The sequence below is a fragment of the Ostrinia furnacalis genome, unplaced genomic scaffold, assembly GCF_004193835.3.
Source record: "Ostrinia furnacalis isolate ACB-3 unplaced genomic scaffold, ASM419383v2 OfSCF3663, whole genome shotgun sequence".
In the NCBI taxonomy this organism is placed as follows: domain Eukaryota; kingdom Metazoa; phylum Arthropoda; class Insecta; order Lepidoptera; family Crambidae; genus Ostrinia; species Ostrinia furnacalis.
This window is the reverse complement of record NW_021133902.1, coordinates 228779-253548: the sequence shown is the minus strand read 5'-3', so window position 1 is coordinate 253548 and position 24770 is coordinate 228779. Positions and strand designations below refer to the sequence as shown.

The following is a 24770-nucleotide window of genomic DNA, read 5'->3' as shown; positions in this document are numbered from 1 at the left end:
AAGCCATACTATTATTTTATTGTATTATTCCTGAATACTATTGCATAAGTGTTACATAAACATGTTTTTAATGTTTTTAAAACTTAAAATCAGAGAAATAAAGCAAAAACATAAAATTTCTTTGAAATACGGCAAAATGAACTAAAAAAATAAAAATCTTATGTCAAAAAGTACAAATACAGTAACAAATTTTAAAAGTTGATATATATCATTAAAACCGGCTTGATATATATCGGATATATATCCGATATATATCAAGATATATATCCCTTGATATATATCCTCGAACCCTGTTTTCAAACCAATTACAGATTATATTTTGTTTCACCGTTTCGCGTGAAGGCAATCTAATCCTCGTGTTGTGGGCGGTAATTACGTTGAATACGAGAATTTCTTGGGTGCGTAAACATCAATTAGTTATTCCTAACAAGGCAACATGCGTGTAATGTTGTAAATGTAAAAGTAAGGTCTTTTTCACCATGTGGTTTGGCGCATTCTGTAGGTGCTTAGTTTATTTTGAGATGAAGTCGCATGTTTTTAAAATAGAAGCTTATAGCGGAAAGTAAAAGTAAATGACAGATCAAAACTTCCAAAAAGCGGAGTCTCGGAACGGCTGTTCGTTGCCGCAATGATGTCTGCTTAATATACTTATAAGTGCTATTAAAATGCGATTCTAGAAATGTTTTTACTTAAAGTTGTGTCTTGGGATGATTTTTAGATGGTTTCCTACCTATTGTTAGCGGCAGTGAACTGCTATCGCCTCTGCCTTAGACCACGCCTCTCAGGATGCGGCGAAGACACACATGCGGATTATTATTTGCAGACAGGCGCGACCCTACTCCAAGGCTATCAGCGCCACGCTTGGCTGGCTGCGCCGGCGCCCCTATGCACTCCCGGCTTGTTTACTTGCATGAAATACCAGCTGCATGCTTTTGGAAGGAAATGAGACGTTAAAAATGCACTAATTATCTAGCAAGTAGCAGCTAAGCAGTCCTTATTGCATGGTAAATAGATTACATTAACTTAAAATTTACTTCTCGTTGCGTTGGTGCGATGTAGAGAGTTGCTATCTCTAGTCACTGATATTAAACTGATACATACTATTATTTTTGAGAAAATATTGATTAATTCTTAATGCCTACCATAAATCATATTATAACTACATGTAAGCTCTCCTCTCTCATGTAACTCCTAAGTTTACTGCCTTAAAATATTTTTATGACGAATATTACGAAATATTTAACTTTAAGTTTATAATTGCACGATTTATTGGTCGTAAACTTAAAGCACACCATAAGTTTAATAGCCCATTTTTTACACTTAAATATTTAACTTATTCTTGTTATAAGTCGTTTATTAAAGAATATAGTTTGCGAGTCGGAATAGAGCGTCAATATATTGTTTTAATATGGCTATAGAAACCGAGGTTTATAGCATGTTTATATGTTGCCCCACCAGAGAGCAGCTGTTACGGTTATGAGTCCGCTGATCAGCAGTGGCTGCGGTATCTAAAATCTAAATTTAGAAAAGTGCATCGAGATACTGGGTGACAGGAAGCCCGAAGCTCATTTCACGGCGGCCGCACTCATATTTTACACTATCCAAAATACCGTAGTGCCTGGTAAAAACGAAGCTTATTCACACGTATAAACCCCTTATCACAACCGCCCAGAGCACAGTTTCCCTTGAACGTGCATGTTCGCTTTTATCTTGCTCTACAAACTAGTTTCGCCATAATGTATGCTTGCATGTAAGCTAGGACAAAGAATGAAAGTCGTTACTCCATATTATGTAAGTTTTACCTGGTGTCGTATAAACACATTTTATGGTCGATGTAAGCTACAGATAAAACGGGATTAATTATAATTACGTAATTAATTCATTAAGGAGCGCGCTACAGTGGACAATAACTTCTTAAGCGAGGAGTCATGAGTTTGATTCCTATGTCACTTATTTTAAGAAAAAACCTATTTGCAGTCTTGTAAATGGTTGGATAGTGTGGGAAAGGACTATGGAAAAACATTTAATTAAGGTTACGATTTAAGTTTTCTTGACACGAGTACCTAACAATAATGCCACCAAAAAGTAAAATTAACATTCGTTGTGCACAAAATGCAAACAAAAATTAATAAACATAAGATTTTCATTCTTCTGTTGGTGTACAATCAAATACACAAGTGATATCTCCAGCGCAGCGCAGGCCACTCAACGTGTAGAGTGCTTTTCGATATAAAGGCGGATTAAAACCTTGGAGATCGTGCATCGGGACATATTACAGAGTGCACTAAACCGCCTTATCTACCCTACTTATTTAGACAAATGGCAACTTCTTCCGTAAGATGCATCTATAACCAGCATATAGATAAGATTTTATGTTCCAGTAATGGTCTACTAGGTAGCTAAAATGTGAAGGGGCTTAAAGTACAAAAGTGGGTATAAATGTAAAGCGGCCGTCGCATTCAGTGTCCCGCTGTGGCGTGTTAAAAGTAAAAAACTGCGTGAATTTAGTGCGAATGAATGCGGGATGTTATCTGTAGTGTTACGTGCGAGTGTTTTATTCGCAAGAGCGTTTACATGATAATTGGCGGGACGCGAGTAATTTTGCGGGTGTTGGCACGCGGGCCGGCGCGGGCACAATCGGCGCCGAATCCGCCTTCACCTCCGCGGCTGGTCCACTCCGCTGACCTACATCCGCTTTGGCACCGCTCACAATCGCCGCTTCAACTTAATTGTCCCGACACTTCGTGCTCTCCTAACGACTGCGCTGCAATCGGCCGATTTAAGGGGGCGTTCTGACCTGCGGCTGCGAGCGTATCGGTCACGCTCGGCGCAGGCATCACGCCGCTCCGGGTCAAACGGGAGCCGCAGTGAAGATGACGTTATGCAAATCGCGGCTTTGTTGCGATTCCAACATTTGTTAGTCAAACACTCGGCGTTCCTTTCACGAAAATAAAATTGTGCCAGAGTTCACGTTGCCGGGTCGCATCGCAGATAGAATAAAGTAAAAATACGACACATTGTCTGGGTGCCACGTTACGGACATATACATATAATGAAAGAGGGGGTTTACAATTTGCCTTTGTGACGGCGTCGTCCAATTACATTAATCTGGCGTACTCGTGCCTCGGCGGCGCCGCCGCAAGCAACTTGATTAAAAATTCTATTAGTTGAAAAGCACGGGCATCTTCTTAATAGATAAAGTGCACTTTGCTAGTTTGTGGTGACTTACGCATCAGATTTCATTAAAATTCATGTTCATGACATGAGCATTACAATAAAGATAAAAGAGACTGTTTTAGAACAGTAGATTAGGTTTTATTTAAAGAATGCATTTTTATTGGCTCTAACTAACCGTAACTAATAAGAAATAAAATTTGGTAAGAATAATTGCACGGCACTGCATTCCTAGAGTGCTCGGAAGTTATATCAATGCTCGGAAGATATAATCGTAACTTTGGATAAAATTATTGTTAGGTACAAGGTATTCAATTATAAAACTGCTAAGTATCTACGATAATTAAGGTTTTACATCACCTGTTAACAACTTGGACAAGTAAGCTTAACACTATTTCGCCTAACTTTACCAAGAATCATCTCAAATTTAATGGCAGCCGTCAAAGTGTTGGCAAGCTGAGCCGCATCGCCCCGCCCGAAATGAGTTACAGCGCGGCATAATGTCGGCAATTGAATTAAGCGAGGCGTCGCTCGTCACCTTACCGCGTAATTGTACAGCCGAAATCCGTGTAAAAACAACGGGCCACGTAATGAACGCCGCGGGCACTGCTGCCCGACTCCGCCACGGGAAAATTCAATTTCCCACAGTTTTGTATCGAAAAAAGTGATATTTTAGAATTTTAGGACACCTGTGAAATTGGTGTATGTACAAAATATAGGCCGAATTGAATTTAATGTTTGGCGCTAGAGTAGAGTGCCCACGAGCTTTTACACTATATCTACCATACTGTTAGGTACGATTTTTAAATATTTTTTTTTAATATGTAACTACTCGTATAAAAACTTCTATTCAATAAAATTCTAAGCTTTTAATTAGGTGCTTTATGATAATAATTAATTACACATTACACACTATAAAACTTGTAAAGTGTAATCATAACATTAGGTTAAATCATAAAAGGAACCTACTGTTATTACTTACCTATAGATGAGAAGGATTAGAGACTTTTAGATTTATCTAATTACTAATCTAATACCTACCTAGTTTCAACTTTATGCGTAGACTCTTGTCACATAAACCGTAACGGTCTCACTGTCTGAAAATTAAATAAATAAAAGTTGCGAGGAAATCCATGCTTTTGAACTAATATTAAGGAAATGTTTTATCTGTTCCAATAAATCAATGTGAGAATTCGAACAAGGAAAAAGAAGGAGTAAGTATCCAGTGTGGTTCCGGCGATGGTATCGCGGTAGGCGGCGCCGGCAGATTTACGCGAGGAGCGCGTATCGCCGCCGGTACATCTCGCCTGACAAAAAAACTATGAAACGGACCCATACCACAGATATTGTCAAGTTATAATTTAATTTTCATTACAGAGATTATAGCCTTCTAACTTGACTGATCAACATCTACAGACGCAGATGACTTTTTATCAAAATCTGTCCAGAGACTCCTCCAAGCATTTTAACTACACGCAATTTCCTCATTCCTTCAAAGTTCTTAAATACATAAAAAAAAAATTCTTTAAATTAGTTTAAATGATATTCCACACGTTACAAGGATCTTCAAAATAATATTGGACATCTTAGCTGGTGCACGATTTACGCGTGAGTGGTCTGAGGTGCGCCTTGAACAAATACTACTAATTGCTTTCCTAATTGCTTACAGTGTGCGAGTCACCTTACCTTAAACCTGCAGAATCTTTTAAAACTCCGCTTCACACTGGTAGGGGACTCGCACAAACGTCGGTAAAGCGTTTACTGGAGAATTGTTCTTTTTAAGTACACACGGACTCTCTCTGTAAGTCGCCGACACTCGTATGAGCTCTTTGTAAATACGACATTATTTGAACAACGGCTCCGGCGTCTGATTTACTTAATTTTGGTTTAGGAGGGCGCTAACCAACAGCGGATCTCATCAAATATTACGTGCTGAGCATCAGTTCTAGATAATCTCCAGAAAACGCTGATTATAATAGGATTGAACAAACGGGAAGTTAATTAAACATTTTTGTCTTTCCAAATTAAAACTAATTTTAGAAATGTGAACAATGTTTTACCTACAGCCTATTTCATTTAGGGTCATTCCACAAAAATATGTCAACTCTTAGTCCGCGCCACATTTTACATGAAATATTTGTTAATATTTTATTCCAAAATTGTTAAATAACAGCTCGCAATGTGCTTTATTCATCACCCATTTATATTTTTTGAAACTGATTTTAAAACATCTTAAATTCCTTTTGAATGATCCAAAACGTCATTCCCTAGGCATGTCCGTACTCCAAAAGTTTGTGTTTTGGGACCCACATTTATAAAAACATCAACTTTATCCTTTGTTTTAATTAACGAATAATCTATTTAAATGTATATTACACCAAATTCTATTAATATTTTGCGGATTCAATAAACAATAATTTGATTTTCTTTAGTTGAAAAAGAGTCTACAGCTTTTAGCGTCATTCCCTCGCCACGGACTGATTTTATAATTTTGCGCTTTAATATGTATTTAGAGTGAATGACATTTAGTTGAGTTTAAAGTACGATACGAAGTTATCCTCAGACCATACTGGCTTTGGGGTAGCCGTTTTTTGAATTAGTGCAAACGTGCCAGTTGTTGCGGAAAAATGTGTTAATCCAGTCCCTTCGTCAGTCCCTAGTTGAGTAGCTTTATTGATTACAATAAGAAATTGTATATAATTTAATTAGTATTTACGTGTGGTTTTTTGGCTATTTTCGGCACATCGTATTAAGCATCTTATAATATAAAGTTAATCTGCATTTGTGTTAAGTTTTACTCCAAATCGTCAGTCCCTAGAGCGTCAGGCCCTAGCTTTAAACGGCACTTGGGACTAAATTACTAGTTAGGGAATGATGTTTTTTATAAAGTGATAATAACAAAACAACTACATTATGTATATTAACTTATCTATAAATGATAAGGTTATAAGTTTTATACTTTATTAGAAGTCATATAGGAGTAATGTAGTATGAAAATATTGAAAATTATAATTTCTCCTAAAATAAAGCGTAAAGTGACTGGCCCTTTTAGACATAACATAATTAATTAATAAACTATAATTTACACTAATAAAGTATTCAAAAGCATCTTAAAAAAGTTACGGACAAAATGACGTCGAAAATATACAGATTTTTATGGAATGACCCTTTATGATCTAGTCTAATATTATAAAAGACTTGATTGTTAGTTTGTACCTATTTAATTTGCTCCGAAACTACTGGAACGATATGAAAACTTCTTTGATGGTCAAAGAAGTTTAAAATCTACATTTTTCTTGATGAACAAAGGTGGTACAAAGCTCGTCATGAAATATAAAATAATTTAATGAATTTAAGAACGAAAGGTAATGTAAATAACCGTGACTCATAAATATATCTAGAGTCATTCAGTGTACTGATATTATAAATACTTTTTAAATTATTAGACAAGTATCAAACGGAATATTTCCAATGTGTAACTAGTTATCTCACGCAAGAACAAAGAAAGCAAGTTTGACTGGAACATCTGTTGTCTTACCGAGTGCGAGTTTGTATGAGAATACATTATCTTTTTGGAATGCACAAGGCATGGCTATATTCAGCCCTTTTATAATCTTTTTTATATTGTTTTGTTAGCGCCATCGTCTTTTGTACTATTTGAGTCACAGACTTTAAAGACCAAAACAAGTTGGCTTGGGAAAGAGCTATTTTTAATAATGTGTATAAATAAAAAAAAAATCGTTGCTAATAATTTTGTAGCTGGCTAGTTGCCCCATACTTGGTTTTAATTAAAAAGGTGACACTTTTTTTTTCAACTTTGTATGGCTTGTGCTTGTGCGTTGTCAAAGGTGACATTAAAAAGTATCCAATTATTTCGCGCCATTTTCATTTGTTTTTTGTTGGCCAAAATTAACAAATGTCTAAAATACATTTTTCAATTAAATAAGTAAATTGGGAAAATTAATGCGGTACTCGTACAAGTCGCATTATTTAATGCAATGTCAGTGAGAGATAAAATAAGGTACGTCATTTTAGTTTTTTAGTTGCGTTACCAAAACGAAATGTCTTAATTAAATCGAAGAATATTTTAAAAGCTTAAAACCTTTGTTAGCTAAGTTGCTCATTAACCTAAAGCGAAGCAAAATACATAGCAAAGGAGCCCATTTCAAGATTTTGCAACTAGCAACGCTGTGACCCGGTAAATGAAAGCTACCAGGGTCGTCCCAGCAACAAGAAACATGGAAGAGAAACGTGTGCATAACATTTGTATGAAAACTAGAATCCGATACTCAAATTGAATAGAAAAATATATATTTCTTCGGGTCATATCACGTTTAAGATGGCTATAAGCAACTAAACTGAAAGTTTATGGAAACTCGTTTTTGTCTTTAAATTTGTATTAATCTATTAAGGTTGTACACATGAAATGAAATTACTTACCTGTGTGTTCGTATAATGAATAAAGCTTTTCATGGTTCATGGCATAAATTAAATACCTATTCCGAGATGCTTTTCGTGAAAATTCAGTAAAGTCGTCATATTAAAAAAAAGCTTTTTATCTTTACCTATTCCGAGATGCTTTTCGTGAAAATTCAGTAAAATATTAAAAAATAATTTCACGTTTGTATTTGTTTCTTAAAACATTCATAGGAAACAACTATTAAAATAGCCCCGAGTGCGTTGTCGCAATTTGTAGGATCGTCGAACCGTTTCCTTTAGAGTGGCAATTTTAATTTTGGGAAAAGCCAAAAGCTGTGTACAAAAAGAGCAAATGCAGAACATCTGCCATGTGCATCCAGCGCCGTACGAGTATTGTAGGCGTACACTTGAATTTTAGAGCCGGACATGCCATTCTCAATCGGTATCGCAGCTCTATTCTGTTTGTAGTCTTTAGTGCAGTGGTAGTAGGCATTAGTTTTATTTTATTTGGAGTGTGTAGTGCGTAGCTAGTACGTAAGTGAGTACCTACTTTTAAATTCGGTAATTTAATATAATGTAATTCAGATTCAGGTCTTTATTCATAGAGATGATCAGAGCAGCATTACTCGCGTTTGATGAGTAGGTAGAGTCACCATATCGATTACCGCACAGAAGAAACCTACTTTTGTAGTACACAAATAAAAGGTTACACGCTCACTTGTATTCAATGGGCTCTTGTTAATTACCATGTTAATACAGAACGAACATACGTAAGCCTATAATTTTAAGCTTGGATAATATAATCAGTAATCATAGGCTCTTTATTCGTACGCAAACTGTACATCGGGTTCAGCAGTTTACTTGTTGCGGTATTTAACCAGCCGATGCTATCTACATAATGCGGTCATCAGTGCTGGCGTCGCGCGATACTTCACCTCGTTATTATGTATTGGATTTACATTTTAACCGCATTCACCCGTATTGCCTATTTTGTGTAAATTAATTTATTGCGCAATTTAGCAACGCTATCTTCGGGGTATTTAGCAATTAATAAATCAGGGACTTATTAATTAGAGGAGCATGACGCGCCCCGCTCTCGGTTAGGTATAAATCGTTGTACACAGTTCGTTAGATATTCAAACAATGAGTTCATTAGCGCTGTAATCGCTGCGGTATTCACCCGCCCCGTACGTTGCAGCAAAACACACGCGCCCGGTCAAGTGTGGATGCCACGCCAAATTATTTATTTGCCAAATGACCTGTTTTATGTTCATGTGACAAATTTTACCCGTAGTAATGTTGAAAATAAAATGTCACTTTGGTGATTTAAAGACCAATTAGGCATTGTAATTGGTAATTTCACGCTGGCCATTTTTATAGTGTAGGACTTAAAACATAAGAATAGAAAGCTCTGTTTTACTAGTTATGGTGGGCGTTCGCAGTAAACCGCCAGTGGTATTTTCGGATAGTTACCATACAGTAAGCAGCCATTAAAATATATCCAGTTTTAATATATTTAAGTAGCGGTTGGTGTAAAACGCCATGAGGCGGGCGGCGGCGGTCACGTCAAGTTGCGTGCCTGCGCAGGACCACCTGCCAATAGCTGCCTATACTCCGGCCGGTTATAATTAGTCAGCCCAAATTGCCGCATTTGTTTTAAAAGGAAATAATGGCTGTCTGAGAAACGTTGCCGCAGTTCCGCTTTTTTAATTTCAAAAAGAATTCTAAATATGAAAATTTAATAATAATAAATAATAACCACTATGTTTTTATGGATGTTGAATAACAAATAAAGTTTAGAATACTCTACGAATTCTGCTGTTAGCTGTACCGCTTCCTGATTGCTACTGAACATTATGTGTACCTTTACATAGCTCTATAAATTTACTACGTACGAACTTCGGAACAACTTTACACATAAAATGATTCCTTTTTTACAATTACCTTTCTTTTTGTTCCAGATAACATACGAGAGTTTTCTTGCGGCAACCTCTTCTACCGCACTCTGTACATGAACGAAGATAGAAATATATTATATGTTGGTGCTATGTGAGTATAAATCATTATTTAGCAGCTAGGGACTAAAAATCTTATTGTGAAAGTGATGCTTTTTTGTATTCCCTGAAAATATGACTATCGTTTTGTTTACTCAGTGTTTTAGCTGGAGTAAAACACTTGTATTTTTATTAAGTAGTCCTTGAGAAAATCCCACTTCGCTGGAGGCTTTCATTAGTGAAATTAAATTTCCAAAAAATCAAATATTTAATTACTCTTCCAATTTCGTTAAGAGTTCCATTAAAGGCAATTTACAAACTAGACAAAAGTAGGGAACAAATTATTTAAGTAAGTGGCATAATGTAGATGGGCCGACTATTCTGCGTAATTTATACGGCTCGTTGAGCGGAGACTTGAGCAAATAAAATAAATAGAACGGTCGCATTCAGCGCATATGCTCCTCCGCCACAAAAAGTGGCGTTCGTTCCATTCCACCGCGGATTGTCTACTTACTCTTGTACACTCTTCTTTTATTCCCCACAATTTAAATGCGAGTCGAGAACTTTTTTCTCACAGCACACGCTATTGCTCAACAGAAAACTATTTGGGCGCAACTCATGGACACTTTTGTTGCAGGGACCGAGTGTTCAAACTGAACATGACCGATATTAGTCAGTCCCATTGTGAGGTAAGTTCACGTTGTAAGCTAGCAAAATACCGCGAAAATGACCTAAGTTGGGAAGGTGGTCGTATGAACTTGAGAAATATCTTTCTAAGCTGAAAAGAAATGTTTTCTCGTGGTCGTTAAGAACGAAAGTTCTGAAAAGCCACTTTTCCGGTACTACACAATTTTAATGCTCCCCACACATAAGGCTTTCCTACATTTCCACACCTAAGTGTCATAACCTTTGAAAGGCAAAACTCTTATGTAAGCGCTGCACTTTATACTTGCAAATTTCACTTCACTTTTGTGCTGAAAGAAAAATAAGAAATTAAAAATGTTTGAGTAATCCGTTAACATAACAGAGTAGGTACGCTAAATAGCCTTCGTTATGATGCATCCACTTTGGTCGTTGGAGGTTTTTAAGTTAATGAGACTTTGTGTCTTGTCTAAGTAATGAATTTTGATGACTTCATATGAGTGCAAATACGTGAATTTAAACTTAGTAGCTACTTTTATTTATATCGCTATTGTTTGTAGAGGGACGCATTGCTACTAGAAGCTAGTAACGTGGCTCGGTGCGTGAGTAAAGGCAAATCCGAGCCGTTTGAATGTCGGAATCACATCCGCGTGCTTCAGCCTATTGGAGACGGCGAGCGGCTCTACATCTGCGGTACCAACGCGCACAGCCCAAAGGACTGGGTGGTCTATGTGAGTATTAACGCTACAGAAAGCTTGTTACATGAATAAGAGAAAATGGGAGTCATTTAAGTGCTAGAAGTACAAGGATTTACATAGATCATAATGTTTCAGTTAAACTTAACACATCTGCCACGCCACGAATACATCCCAGGCGTGGGCCTAGGCGTCGCAAAGTGTCCATACGACCCAGCAGACAACAGCACAGCAGTTTGGGTCACAGAAGGCAACCCTGGAGGACTACCAGCCATCTACGCCGGGACCAACGCGGAGTTTACAAAAGCCGACCCAGTCATATTTAGAAATGACCTGTTTGACTTCAGAACAGGACAGAAAAAGTTTAACTTTAAAAGAACACTGAAATATGACTCAAAGTGGCTCGATAGTAAGTATTTTTATTTTATTAAACTTAAGAAGTTCAATGTTGTAACTATTTTGTTATCTATGAATACTTCATGACTTAGAATCTATTATTTTTAAACGAAACACAATATAGATAGACTCATGTCCACTGCGATTGTATTGATATTATATTTATCACTACTATAATCGTTATGATGTAGGTATGTTACGTTTTAAAGTGACTCGATTTTGTCATTGCTTTAAAAAATCCTATTAGTCTAACTATTAGGAGAGTTTTATTATGTTATTTTTAGTTTTGCCACCCACAGTTGTTCGCAAGTAAAGTATTCTAAAACAACCAGCTACATGCTTTATAAACAGTTTCTAGTTAGAAAGCTTGTATTTTCTTTACACAGTAGTGTTTTAATTTTGTACGATATTTTTAATTTCACAGCGTTAAAACGGTCCTCTTTGTTACAGAAACCAACTTTGTCGGGTCATTTGATGTCGGGGAGTATGTTTTGTTCTTCTTTCGAGAAACGGCAGTGGAGTTTATGAACTGTGGCAAAGCAGTGTATTCTAGAGTGGCCAGGGTCTGCAAGCACGATACCGGCGGCAAACACATACTTAGCCAGAACTGGGCCACCTATCTTAAAGCCAGACTTAACTGCAGCATTCCAGGAGAATTTCCTTTCTATTTCGACGAAATACGTAAGCACATTTATGATATTATTCAACTAATTAAGTCAATGCTGTTTTAAGTTACTTAGAATAAAAAACATAAGACAACGGACGAAAGAGATCCTAATGAACATAATTACTTATAAAAAAGTTGGGTGCTAATTAAGATAAAACCATTGTCGGCGAACAATGTCGGTATAATTACTTCAATGTCTAACTTTTGCCCATTCATGTTTCAGATACAAAATAGGTACTTTTTGATTTTTAGAAGGTTCTTATTTTTGAATTTTTGGTACAGAGAGCGTGTACCAAATGCCGGGGGATCCGACTAAGTTTTATGCGGCATTTACGACGGGCGCCAGCGACGGACTAGTGGGCTCTGCTATATGCACGTACACCATGGATGACATACAAGAAGCCTTCAGCGGACGCTTTAAAGAACAGGTCAGTATATGTATACCAAGCTCAAGTCTTATTATTTTCAATCCTGTGGGTTGTCTGTCACTACAACCCTAATGAATCATACTTAGACGTTTCTAGCAGAATGTCTGGGTTACTGTGAAAATAATTGCATTTGATTTATGTAGTTTTCCTGAATGTTTTAACATGATTTAACCAGTTCGACAGCTTAATGTCCTCTGACGCACGGAATCTCATTTTTATTTCTTTCAATTAGACTAATATAATTCAAGCCTGAAATACTACAATCAAATACCAAACTGGTAAATTCCGGGAACAAAATGTTTTTTAACAATTATTCAGGGCACTTTTATCAATAATTTGCATGTCGCAAATCTCAAGGCTACCGAATTTCTGCAAGTAACCGTAATAAGCTAGTGTTTTTGATAAGGCAAAGCCATGAAAATATTACGTCTCTTACTCTAGCATTAGTAATATTGTTTATTGCGATGCTAGTCTGAATTCTTCAGTGAAACAATTTCAGTGCATTTTCCAAGAAATTGGGTCAGCTGGCGTGCATTAAATAATTATATTGCTTCATTACCGGAGTAATGGATTCAAGAACGCAATGAGTTAGTGCTTCTACAGCAATGGATGAAATAGCTGGGAATAGTAACTTTTTTGAGAGTAACGTAATAGTTTAGTGAGAATTAGTAACAAGCGCTTTGTTTGCCGGCAATTTTGCCATTTATAAATATTACGTTTCTATTTCATGCAAAGCAAGATATTTGTTACTACATTTTAAAGATTATTTGTCGAGCAAATTATGTTTAGGTGTTGTATATTACTAATTAATGTTTTATGCTTATATGAAGATGAAGTAAGTCTAATTAGGTATAAGGATAAGAAAAAGTCCTTTATTTCTTTGGTAGAGTGGCAATATTTTGTCCTTTTTTTGTGTCATTTACCAATAATTCCAGGTCAAATTTCTTTAAAAACACTTTAAGGCAACCCTGAAAATTGAGTAAATAGTCACTCAAGTTTGCTCTCACTCAATTGGTGACGTCATAATCCTCCTTGCCACACAAAATCAAAGGTAGAGTCGCTTTTTAACAGCTCATACTTAAAATGTCAACTGACTAAAGCCTGGTCCGTGAGCACGTAGAATCCCGTCCAATGACCCCAAGCTGCCCATCCTTGTCGCTCGCACGTAATTATGTTGCTGTCGCGCTCGCACACTCACCGCGGGCGCGCGTCGCACAGTCGCGACAGCAATATAATTTCGCGCGAGCGATAAGGATGGGTAGCTTGGGGTCATTGGACGGGATTCTACGTGCTCACGGACCAGGCTTTAGTATGTCAAGTGCCCTATAATATAGATGTATTGACAGGCGACGTCAAGTTCCGCATGGCTGCCGGTGCTGCGCGCGCGCGTGCCCGAGCCGCGGCCCGGCACGTGCGTCAACAACACCGAAGCGCTGCCAGACAACGTGCTCAACTTCATCAGGTATGTTGTTTGAATTGATTTCAGTTGGTTAACACTACGTGACTGACGCTCGTTCGTGATACCAAGCATTATTTATCTTAGTAAGAGGGGCTATAACGGGACTATAAGTAATTTGTGTAAAAACAAATCTATATCTATGAAAGCGAAAGGTCACTGACTCACTCACTCATCACGAAATCTCGGAAACTACAAGTGCTAGGTGTCTCAAATTTTGCATGCGGGTTCCTTTTAGAACGTAGGTGTTCACTAAGACGGGATTTTACGAAACTCCACCCATAAGGGGGTAAAACGGGATCCAGGCGTACGAAGTCGTGGACGGCTGCTAGTTACTAAATAATCTTTTAAAAAAAATCCCTTCCATACGTCACTTGTGAAATCGTATCACGGCTGTTTTTTTTTACTAAAATAGTAACTTTTAACAGCTACTTAGTTCACGTACTATACTCAGTTATTAAAATGTTTCATCCAACCTTTTTGGTTTTCCATAATTTTCTCAAAGTACTCGTTGCTCCTTGCAACGACCTTCCATATATCGGCTTACATAATTATTTTGCTTACTTAATCAGCTTTATCTGCTAATTCTTTATTGAGTAATAGTGTAGTTTTTTTTTATTTTTATGCAAAACAAGGCAGGTATTTGGCATTCCACGAAACGCGACCACCAGATAAGACGGCTATAACAATTACATTTTATTTGTACTTGTCTGATGTGCTGTCACTGTTACATAAATTGGCATACTATTCAGCTTGATTGGCTGTCTTCGTAATTCGTACTTACCAGTGATACCTAAAATTTTGTCGCAGAAACCTTGCCTCAGGTAATTTCTTGTTGTGACGCGTGCCTCTAATTGGGTCGTAGTTGCGCACTACTTGATGATGCGGTGAAATCCATTACTGAATCGTGCCTCTCACGGTTCTGCTTAGTTTAGGCAAATTGGTAAGATTTATCTAATCCCGAATTTAGACACTACTTGAAACTTCAGAATGTCGAATTCTAACTTTTTAATACAGATATAGTGGATAAACCGGTATCACTTGAAACTTTTACTATGACTTCAAAAGTTTTTTAAGCAAGGGACAGTCTAATGTAGTAGGTAGCTAGGTACTGTTAAAGGTCACACACATTTCAAAACACAATAGTTGTGTCGTAACAATATGTGGCCATCTTCTCAGAAAAATAAACGCAAGAAAGTTATCAGAAACTTTAAAAGGTTAAAAGATGTTCGGACAGGCAATTAAAATGTATTTTTTTATCTTTTAGTTAATCATGTAGTATCTTGTGAAAGCCTTTTTACTAAGTTAATGACAATATAATTTCGTGGTACCCGAGAAGCTCAACAAAAGATGATCGAAAGATTTGATAGTGGGAAATTACAAATTAAAACACCTTTAGCCTTTTACGCAGCTTATAGAGAAAAGGGAAAATACATTTTTCATTGGTTTAGAGCTTTGTTACATACCAATAAAGACCAAAATATGGTGGCAAAAAATTCAGTCACCACTCATTTAAGGGTAAAAGTTGCTCAAGTGCTTTATTGTCATCAGGTCTCACCCGTTGATGGACTCCGCCGTGAGACACGAAGGAGATGCGCCAGCCTTCTACAAGAGGGACCTAGTGTTAACCACCCTGGTGGTAGATCGACAGTTTGTCGACATGCTTGGGGACGACATAACCTACACCGTGTTTTATGCCGGCACCAGTAAGTGATACTAAAAAGAACTAAGAACTTTTAATCCCTGCACATTTAATCCTTCAAGGCTCGCGAATCTAGACACAATAGATAACACCGGTCAACAAAAAAAAATTTTTTTTTGCGCATGGATTTTACTTATTATATTCTGATTACTATATAAGGAAATTTATACAAAAAAGTGCGATTACAAATCGAATATATTTGCTTTTTAAGAAGTTATAGCGATTTGAATTTTCCATCTTCATAGTAGAATGTCTCTAAAGATGCACGTCCCATTCTCATTGGGATATATTTATAAATAATTATGGAGGCTTATTCGCAAGAACAAGGGGCACGCTTTCATCAAAATATAATAAGATTTGAGAGACGACGTTACCAAGGCCAGTATACTGAAAGCATGATAGGGTTAGATTTTTATGCGAAAAATCTTCTATGGAACATAACAGGAAATTAGAACTTTTCATTTTTAATAAAAATTTGGACTCTACTTTAAATTTTCTCTTGTGAGAATGAATCTTAAATGGATGTTTGGTATGTTTTAATAATTAGAAAGAATGAAAGAAAGAAAGAAAAAAATATATTTGGCAACACATTGAATCATCTCTATGTTCATGTTTCATACATTCATTGATATGAATTTTTCTATTTTTTACACATAAAAGCAAATTCAGAACAATTTTTTGTTGTTATTCTTATTTCTAGGTCATAAAGCAATAAAAATAAGCTATGCATAACCCGTGCGCAAAAATGCTGTAGACAGTTGTAATCAATTGTTATGACATTAATGAATGTCGTCTGGGACTCAAGCGGTTAAGGGTTATTTCAGTGGATATGTCACAGCTACCGACGAGCATTTCAGTGAACACGAATTGTAATGATACAATTTTGTACATTGCAGCTGTAAGTAGGTTACAAAAGCGAATGCTTTTAGGTCAGTTGGTACTTTGAGCTGGCACCACTGTAATGTAATCGTCAACATCGAATTTCGCATAGCCATATTACAATACGAATGCTCCCAGTAAGTACCCATCTTTCGACACAGTTCTCAGCAAAATGTTCACAACAGAATTAATTTGTATTGCTTTTGCAAAGTCGACTAATCTAACTATAAATGGGTTATGTTAATACCACATCGAGGTATTTGAATTTAAATTGAACAATTCAAAATCACAAACCTCTCAAATCTGCTAATTTCGAATACAAAATAGTTATTTTATTTTAAACAATTGTGGCCGGCTCTCTAGAGAGCCATTGGGTCTTGTGGAAACTGTCGTTTTGAACGTAAAATTAAGACTTTAATTTAATCTGTTTGCGAGGGGAATTGTGAACATAAGGCTATGTCTACACAATATATTCCAGAGAATTGAATCATTTTGCGCTTCATATCGCGGCACGTTTCACTTTTTTACAAAATAAACACTAAACCATCGTTTCGAACATTGTTCAGTCGTTAAGATTTCCACCACTATCATCTTATTTCTTTAACGTGCGTGTTTTAACAACTTATGTCATAACTCTGGTGTGTTTTTATAAGCTGTCATTGGTGTTGACTTGTTATTTTTAACCGACTGTGCTAGAAGGAGGGTTATGTTTTTCAATCGTCTGTTTCCACCAGGCGCGGGCGAAGTGTACAAAATAGTGCAGTGGGCGGGCGGCGGGTCGCGCGTGGCTGACGTGTGGCGCGCGGCCGGCTCGGAGCCCGTGCGCGCGCTCGCGCTATCTCGTCGTGCGCACGCGCTTTATCTTGCGACCGACTACCGCCTGAGGCAGTTGCCTTTGCGCGTCTGCGCTCATCGGTAAGTCTAGTTTGTCCTTTTGCACGAGATCCTTTCAGTAACCTGATAGGTATAGGGAGTAGAACATGTGAAGCTTGCGCTGTCCCGACGCGCTGTATCTAGCTACGGATTACTGTTTGCGGCATCTGTCTCTGCGCGTCTGGGCTCATCGGTGAGTTTTCAGCCTAATTTGACCTTTACAAGGAGTGTAATCAGCGGGTATGTAAGCTCTGGAGGCGTAGTGCGAGTTTACATCAATTGATATCGAGTGAGTCAAAAATGACATTAAATGTATTACAGATTGTACAGCGTCCCTAGCGGATACATCAAGAACTAAAATCCTCATAGATTTTTTTGACGCACCGAATCGAATAATAACTTACGTTTGATGTAAACTCACATTACGTCCCCTGTACCTGCCACCGACTTCCACCTGCCTGTGTTCATCAGATTCATTCAGCCACCATTTCTCCACTGCAAGTTAGTCTGTTGGCGAGCTCAATCAAGCCACGTCTATGCTCATAACAAATTGCGAGTGGTCTGAATGACTCTCGTGAAGTTATGATCAGCGCGAGTCAATTTTGGATTTCTTTCTTAACTCGTTTTTGAGGAGGAGCTCAGGCTCCTCTCGTAACACAGGTTGACCGTTTACGAGAGCTAAAAATGGTGTAAAGTTCAGTCCAAATGGCAATAATATTGCGAGACACCAGCACTTTTACCACTTTCAGTCAAACACATCCTTTACATTAAAATCCTTACATTTTCAATAGGTATGACAGCTGTGTACGCTGCGTCCTCGACCCTTACTGCGGTTGGGACAAAGAGGCAGGCCTTTGCCGGCCCTACGCGCCAGGCCTCCTCCACGACGCCACCAACTCCACGCCTTCTATCTGCGAGGCCTCCGCCCCCCTCCGGACTGTGAGGGCTGGTTATGGACAAAGTGTCCACCTGGCTGCCTTCGTCAAGACACCAGAGGCCTTGAAGGACCAGGTAGTGGTCTGGTACCACCACTCTAGAGAGAAAGGGCGATATAGGATTAATTTTAAGTGAGTACAATGATTTTGTCTTTGTAAATTGTTATTTTTTGTTGAGATTCTTTACAGGTATACTTTTGAGCTTTACTCTACACTATATTTTATTTAGGTCATATTATAGGACCTAGGGTCGTATAGACAATAGTATTAATTATACTAATTAAAATGCTTTGTTAGTCTTTGTATAGCGATTTCTCTAGGAGATAATGGTAATTCTAGTAAAAGCATACATGCGTTGCTTTTATATTATAAGTAAAAAAAAAATATGTAAACAAACATGGTTCCTATACAAAGTAACAGTTCGATATTCAGTTTCTAATTCCCGTTGGTTAATGAGTAAGTAGCCATGTCTACATTTTCATAAATTAAAGGGCTCTGGATCAAATACTTTATACGAAGTTTAACGAAGCGTATAATTGAAAATATATCACTCATAAATTGTTCCCCTAAACCCGAAGGGTCGCGTTTGCCACGTGAAATGAAATACACAACCATTATTTACCTGAATTGCGCATTTCTTGACGCATTTTATCAAAAAATAGTAGAATGCTTCTCACTTATAAATCCTGCTAAATGTGTTTCGTGTCACACGCGCATCAACCACTGTTTACATGTAATAGGCGTAGTTTATTTGTTATTCAATGATTTGATGCGTCTAACTTTAAATAGGTTTTACAGTAGATATAGGTCTTTAAAACTTGAAAACTAAATTATGAGAATCAAATGTTATCTTCTTGGAATCCAATAATTACTGAGTGTAAATCGCGTGCAGTCCAATAACTACCCCTTATTATTAGTGTAGTTTGCAGGACTGGGACTGTATCTACCTACGATCGGTAAAAATAATGAAAACTATATTTAAGAGGGCGAAGAAGTATTGTTGCTCTTTGGGAGTCGACGAAGTTTTGGAATGATTAGGCCTAATTAATTTATCTACCAGTATTAGTTGTATGAAAGTTAAAGAAACATACGGTACGGTGGAACATAGAACCTCCTCTTTTTTTGAGTCCTGACAATAGTGACTGAGTTTTTTGCGCTGTTTCTTCTCAGCGCTGGCCCATTTATACACACACAGTGGTAGGGTTAATACGGGAACGTATAAAAGTGCTTTTTAATTAAAAGCCTATTCGCAAAAATAAATTAGTTTTATGAGTTTATTACCTCGCAGCTGGGAGCGTGTGCTCCAGACTTCGGAGCGCGGGCTGGTGCTTCTGTCGGTGACGGACGCCGACCGCGGGCGCTACGAGTGCTATTACGGGCCCACGCTCACCGCCTCCTACAATCTGGACATCGATGTCCACAGGTAAATAAGAAGTAGCTCTTTCTCTACATAGACTGATGCCCGTTTTCACCATCAATCCCTAATTTTTAAGTCACCCCTATGAAAACAAAATTCCTGTTATGTTACCATAGGGGTCACTTGTAACGATGCTATGTTTAATAATTTTATAATAATCACTCCATTGCATTTAGCAATTAACGTCAAACGTCTACATAGAAGCGTAACTAATAACTATGCTACGACGCTACGAGCTCTACGTCGTAGCAACATAGGAAAATAAAAGTTGTTAGTTGTTAGACGTTTAGAGTTATTGGTTCTACTATTTCGTCATGAAATCCATTAAGAGCCTTAACTACGTTTTCAGAATGTGTCAGTTTTTTCGAATATAACTTCAGCTTAAACATTTCTTCCCACACAGATGTACACAGCCCAGCAAAACACAAGAGTACAAGCAAGTGTATTCGGATTGGTGTCACGAGTTTGAAAAATACAAAAGCGCGATGAAAGCTTGGGAGTCTAGACAAATGGTAAGCTCCACACACGCCCAACCTTTCCGTTGCTTTGTATTATTGATGTTGAAGCCTTTATTCATATGCTATGTATTTTTGCAATTAATAAAGCACCATTAATATGATGGTACTTTTAACTGCATTAAATTAATGAAAATAGCAAACGAAAGTAGCTACGGAATTTCAATTTGCAAAAGGTCAATGTGAAATCCATTTAATTTGCAACCAATTGAGCCTTATCGCTTAAATTAACTACCACGGTTCCGTAAACTGCATATTTGATGAGTTCTTTGTTTATTGACGAGCCGTTGGTAAGTTTTATTAAATCCAGACCGAAATGCGGACCGTGTACTGGAGTCGTGATTAATTGTACTAGATGATTTATTAGCTATCCCCTTGCAAATGTGGACACGCAACAAAAACGGTAGGTATTGGTCACTAACGAGTTTCGCAATTTCCAGCAATGCTCCAAAAACCTGAACGCATCGAGCCAGCAAAACAGCATGGCGAACGAGATCGTCGCGTCGCTGCGGTGATAGGCCCTCTAGTGATTAATGAACGATTACGCCGACGTGAACTAGCCGATGCGCCCCAACCAGGATGACAGATGCCCCTATCGCCAGACTATGCCACTCACTTATCTGCAATCAGCAAATACAAGGCTTGGAAATGCGTTTTCGTAGATTGTTATAGAAGGCAAAATGCAATGCTTCTACATTTATGGGTGACTAGCTTTCCGCCCGCGGCTTCGCCCGCGTGGAATTTTGTCTGTCACAGAAAAACTTTATCGCGCGCGTCCCTGTTTCAAAAACCGGGATAAAAACTATCCTATGTTCTTTCCCGGGACTCAAACTATCTCTATGCCAAATTTCATCAAAATCGGTTGCGAGGTTTAAGCGGGAAAGCGTAACAGACAGACAGACAGACAGAGTTACTTTCGCATTTATAATATTAGTTGGGATGACACTGACAGAGTATGCATCAATGAGTCATTCATTTTTATACCACGTGGATCACAGATTTTCTATGATTTATAACTGAATCAAGCAACTAGTTTCTCGGCAGTTTAAGACTTAAAATAGACTGAAAAGCTATATTGAGAGATTTTATTCATTAAACTGAAGAGGCATTCTATAAATTCGTCGAGATCAGAGTTGATTTTCTGTAAAAAGTTGTTACAAATTGACTCATTCGTAGCATCGAGAATGACTAGTAAGGGAAGCATTGAAAGGGGACGATAATGTAGTGAAGGGATGATCTGTTAGAATAGATTTGTTGCTCGTTCCGGGCGGCGCGCTTGATGGATCACTGACTTCTGCTCAACTTTGGTTACAAGTTCCTTTTGTTTGCGCGCAGATCGTGTGGAATAATATCGTATGGTTCGTGTCGGCGAAGTTAATGTTAAAGTATTGATGAAGAAAGCGACTGAGTAATATTATTGTAAGCCGTGAACTTTCCGACGAAACTTTTCCCGAACACTGATTAATCAATCAAAATGGGGCTTACGCTCGTCACTTGGATTGTAATGTAAATATTTCACTAAACACGTTGTTTCAAAATTATGAGGGTAAGATTCCATCAATACAAAATGCTGTGATATCAGTTCCCGTTGGAATAATGCCATTGTAAAATACAAAAATAATAAAGTAGCGTTTCATTTTGTTAAAAATTGATGTGCGAAGGCATAAGTGTTTCAATAAGAAGACATTTTATTTTTAATTAAGAGCTCGATATGTACATTTAAATGCAAGATGAATTGGACTAATTGTATGTATAGGTTCATTTAAAATTGAATAAATTTTATAAAGCTAGTCTCGTCAGAGAGTTATAGGTAAAATAATGAGCAATATGAACGCCAATTTAGACCTAAGCGTATGTGTACCTAATAAAAGCTTATACATAATGTACGAAATGAAGCGTTGACGCATAGACTTAATAGCATTTATAAGAATAAGTTTTGTTATTCGGTGACCACTGAAGTCATGTTCGACCACAGTTTCACATAAGTTTCATTATTGATTACATAGTTTCATTACAAAAGTCGATTGTTATTGAGTTACTGCCGTAAAATGTAATTTTAGGCCCGATTTCGGACTCTGAAACCGAATTTAATAGTAGTTATGTTGTTCACGTATTGAGTTTATTAAATCTCGCTAGAATAGTGCCTTGTGAAGCATGCTTACGATACGATAGAAACCTATTTAAATGAATTAATTAATATTAGATAAGGACTATTTTTGTGTACAATGTAAAAACCAGTAGAGTTTATGTAATTCATTATAGAATGTTAACAAATCATGCGTAAATGAAGCAATAATGTTCCACTGAAAAAAAAGTTGCCAGTATTAAAACTTGCAGAGATTAGCTAGTACATTACTTAAATTAAGATTTCATACTAGATTAATAAGCAAACGTTCTATTTATTTCATTATTTCTCAAATTAAGACAGGTTATAAAGCACAAATTTTAATTTACATATATTACCAACTTAAATCTTCCTACTTATTAAATTAATGCGCATTCACATTAATTAATAGGTACGTTAAATTGTTACCTAAAAGTATGCATTTGGAATTGTAAGCGTCAGTGTGAAAAATATTTTAATTCGATGAGGTATTCAAGTTACATTCACATTCACATTAATTAATACAAAATATGATAATTTTTGCATCTACCACAAATGGAAGATTCGTTTTGTTAGTGAAAAAATGTTATTGTATAAAATACTGTAAATAACAGTTTTTTGGTAGAAAGATCGCTATTATGTTTACTGTAAAAAATAAATGACTAAGCTATGATATTATAAGCGATTGTTTTATAAAAGGAAAACGAAAATAAATTATTTTAGAACTATTTTTGTGTGTTAATGGTCACCTATACCTTGATTTTTTAGAATCCAGCAGAGATGTAAACAAACACTTTCATACACAATTACACCATAATCACTTACGTGTTCATAATATCATACACACTATTTAACAAGCCCATGAAACCAACTTTATTTTCACGTTTATACAAGTTTGAAATCAATCTTTGAAACAAATTATTTTAGCAAAATACGTGGACGATGAAAATTTGTGACATTGTCAAATTGACTTGACGTTTAAAATCATGTGTTATCTCCATATTGTCTATGACTTGTCTCTGACACATCAGTGCCGTAACCTGTGAGTCATAGACAATAATCTGTAAATTTAATCGATATTATTTTAAGTATTCACTTATTCCGATTACTGATTAATTTTAAATAAAAAATATACGATACTTTGCTTAGTTTTCCAGCGATAACTTCGACAATATTGGAGATAACGTAAATTTATTTTTCTACTTTTAGTGTTTACTTTTTCGGAGTCAGTTTAATTTTTAGTCGGTTTTATTTAAACGAAATTATTTTACTTTTTTATGCAATTATGCTTACGTATTGTTCCATTGTTTATTTTTAAGAAAATAAAAAACTTCTTTCAATGAGGGTTTTCGCGATTGAAAAATCCGCCAGATGGCAATACGTAGACGTGAGGTCCAAATGCTGCATGATTGGTTATTTTTGACATGACATTGACAGATATGTCAAAATCCACCAATCACGCAGCAAGCAACAGCAAGCAACAGAAGTTTAATAACTTTACGGATATCATTGATTGTTTTACTCACAGATGATTGTTTTACTGTCCAGTGTGCTTTTTGATTACATCTGTGCATACAGTTTGTTTCCTGTTCTCGAAAATTTCATAATCAGTTCACATTCAATGTTGCGACTTTGTTGCATATTTTTAGTATTTTCACGATCACCCGGCGATGATACGCAAGTACTACAACATTTCACTTCGCGATTAACGAGAGGTTTTGTCGCATCACTAGTTCACAGACTAAAAATATTTTTATGTCAGTTGGCCATATTTGATGACATTTCTGCTGATTTCTAAAAAATTAGACTGTACTTTCGTCTAAACTTTCACACCTTACATTAAAACCAGCTCGAACTAAGTGCCGCCAAATCTGAGATAAAAAATTAAAAACAAATTAACATTCCGTTTTATACATTCATAGAATTGTTTAAAGCTTGCCGGTACCCCATAGCTTTAATACTATAATCCGAAAATAAAATCTAAACTTCTTTAGTATCCATTAACAAAATTAACGGTCACCCGAGTCGTTTTATCCTACTTACTACGAATTTCACTCAATTACATGCACTTTTCATCGTCTCGCAGTAATAAGCTCTTGAATCTTTTTACGGTCAATGAAACCGTAATTCGAGTATCGTAAAAGTCGTCTGTCTTAGATTGGCGAACATCATAGAATTTAATTAGTGGGGAATAATGGCGCGTCTGAGCACTTTACGGCCAAATTAATAGATCCGCCGCATGCCCCGCTGAACCTAACTCAACTCATTTTGATATTAATTGCTGACCTAATGCCGGCACTCTTTAATTATTACTATAGTGGAATTTGAAGATAAATTTTGCTCCAAATTTAGTGTTTGAGTAAATTGTTTCAGAATGCTGGGCGCTAATTTGTAATTAAAGCATGACGGTGTTCATTAAAAGAGCATTAAGGATCTACGAAACGAAATACAATATCCACCGGGAAAAATTTGAC

At 36.8% G+C, this 24770-nt stretch overlaps 1 protein-coding gene across 1 annotated transcript in view; it reads left to right on the top strand.

The window, feature by feature from the left end:
• LOC114358092 (semaphorin-2A) overlaps positions 1-20937 on the top strand; it is a 52477-nt gene extending 31540 nt beyond the window's left edge. The window contains exons 2-14 of the mRNA XM_028311967.1: positions 9555-9642; positions 10225-10276; positions 10790-10960; positions 11063-11333; positions 11771-12001; positions 12270-12415; positions 13762-13877; positions 15423-15577; positions 17187-17367; positions 18117-18392; positions 19549-19683; positions 20081-20189; positions 20633-20937. Of these exons, the coding sequence (XP_028167768.1) occupies positions 9555-9642; positions 10225-10276; positions 10790-10960; positions 11063-11333; positions 11771-12001; positions 12270-12415; positions 13762-13877; positions 15423-15577; positions 17187-17367; positions 18117-18392; positions 19549-19683; positions 20081-20189; positions 20633-20707 (2006 nt within the window). The 3' untranslated portion in view covers positions 20708-20937. The remainder of the gene's footprint in view (positions 1-9554; positions 9643-10224; positions 10277-10789; positions 10961-11062; positions 11334-11770; positions 12002-12269; positions 12416-13761; positions 13878-15422; positions 15578-17186; positions 17368-18116; positions 18393-19548; positions 19684-20080; positions 20190-20632) is intronic.
• The last annotated feature ends 3833 nt before the right edge of the window (positions 20938-24770 follow it).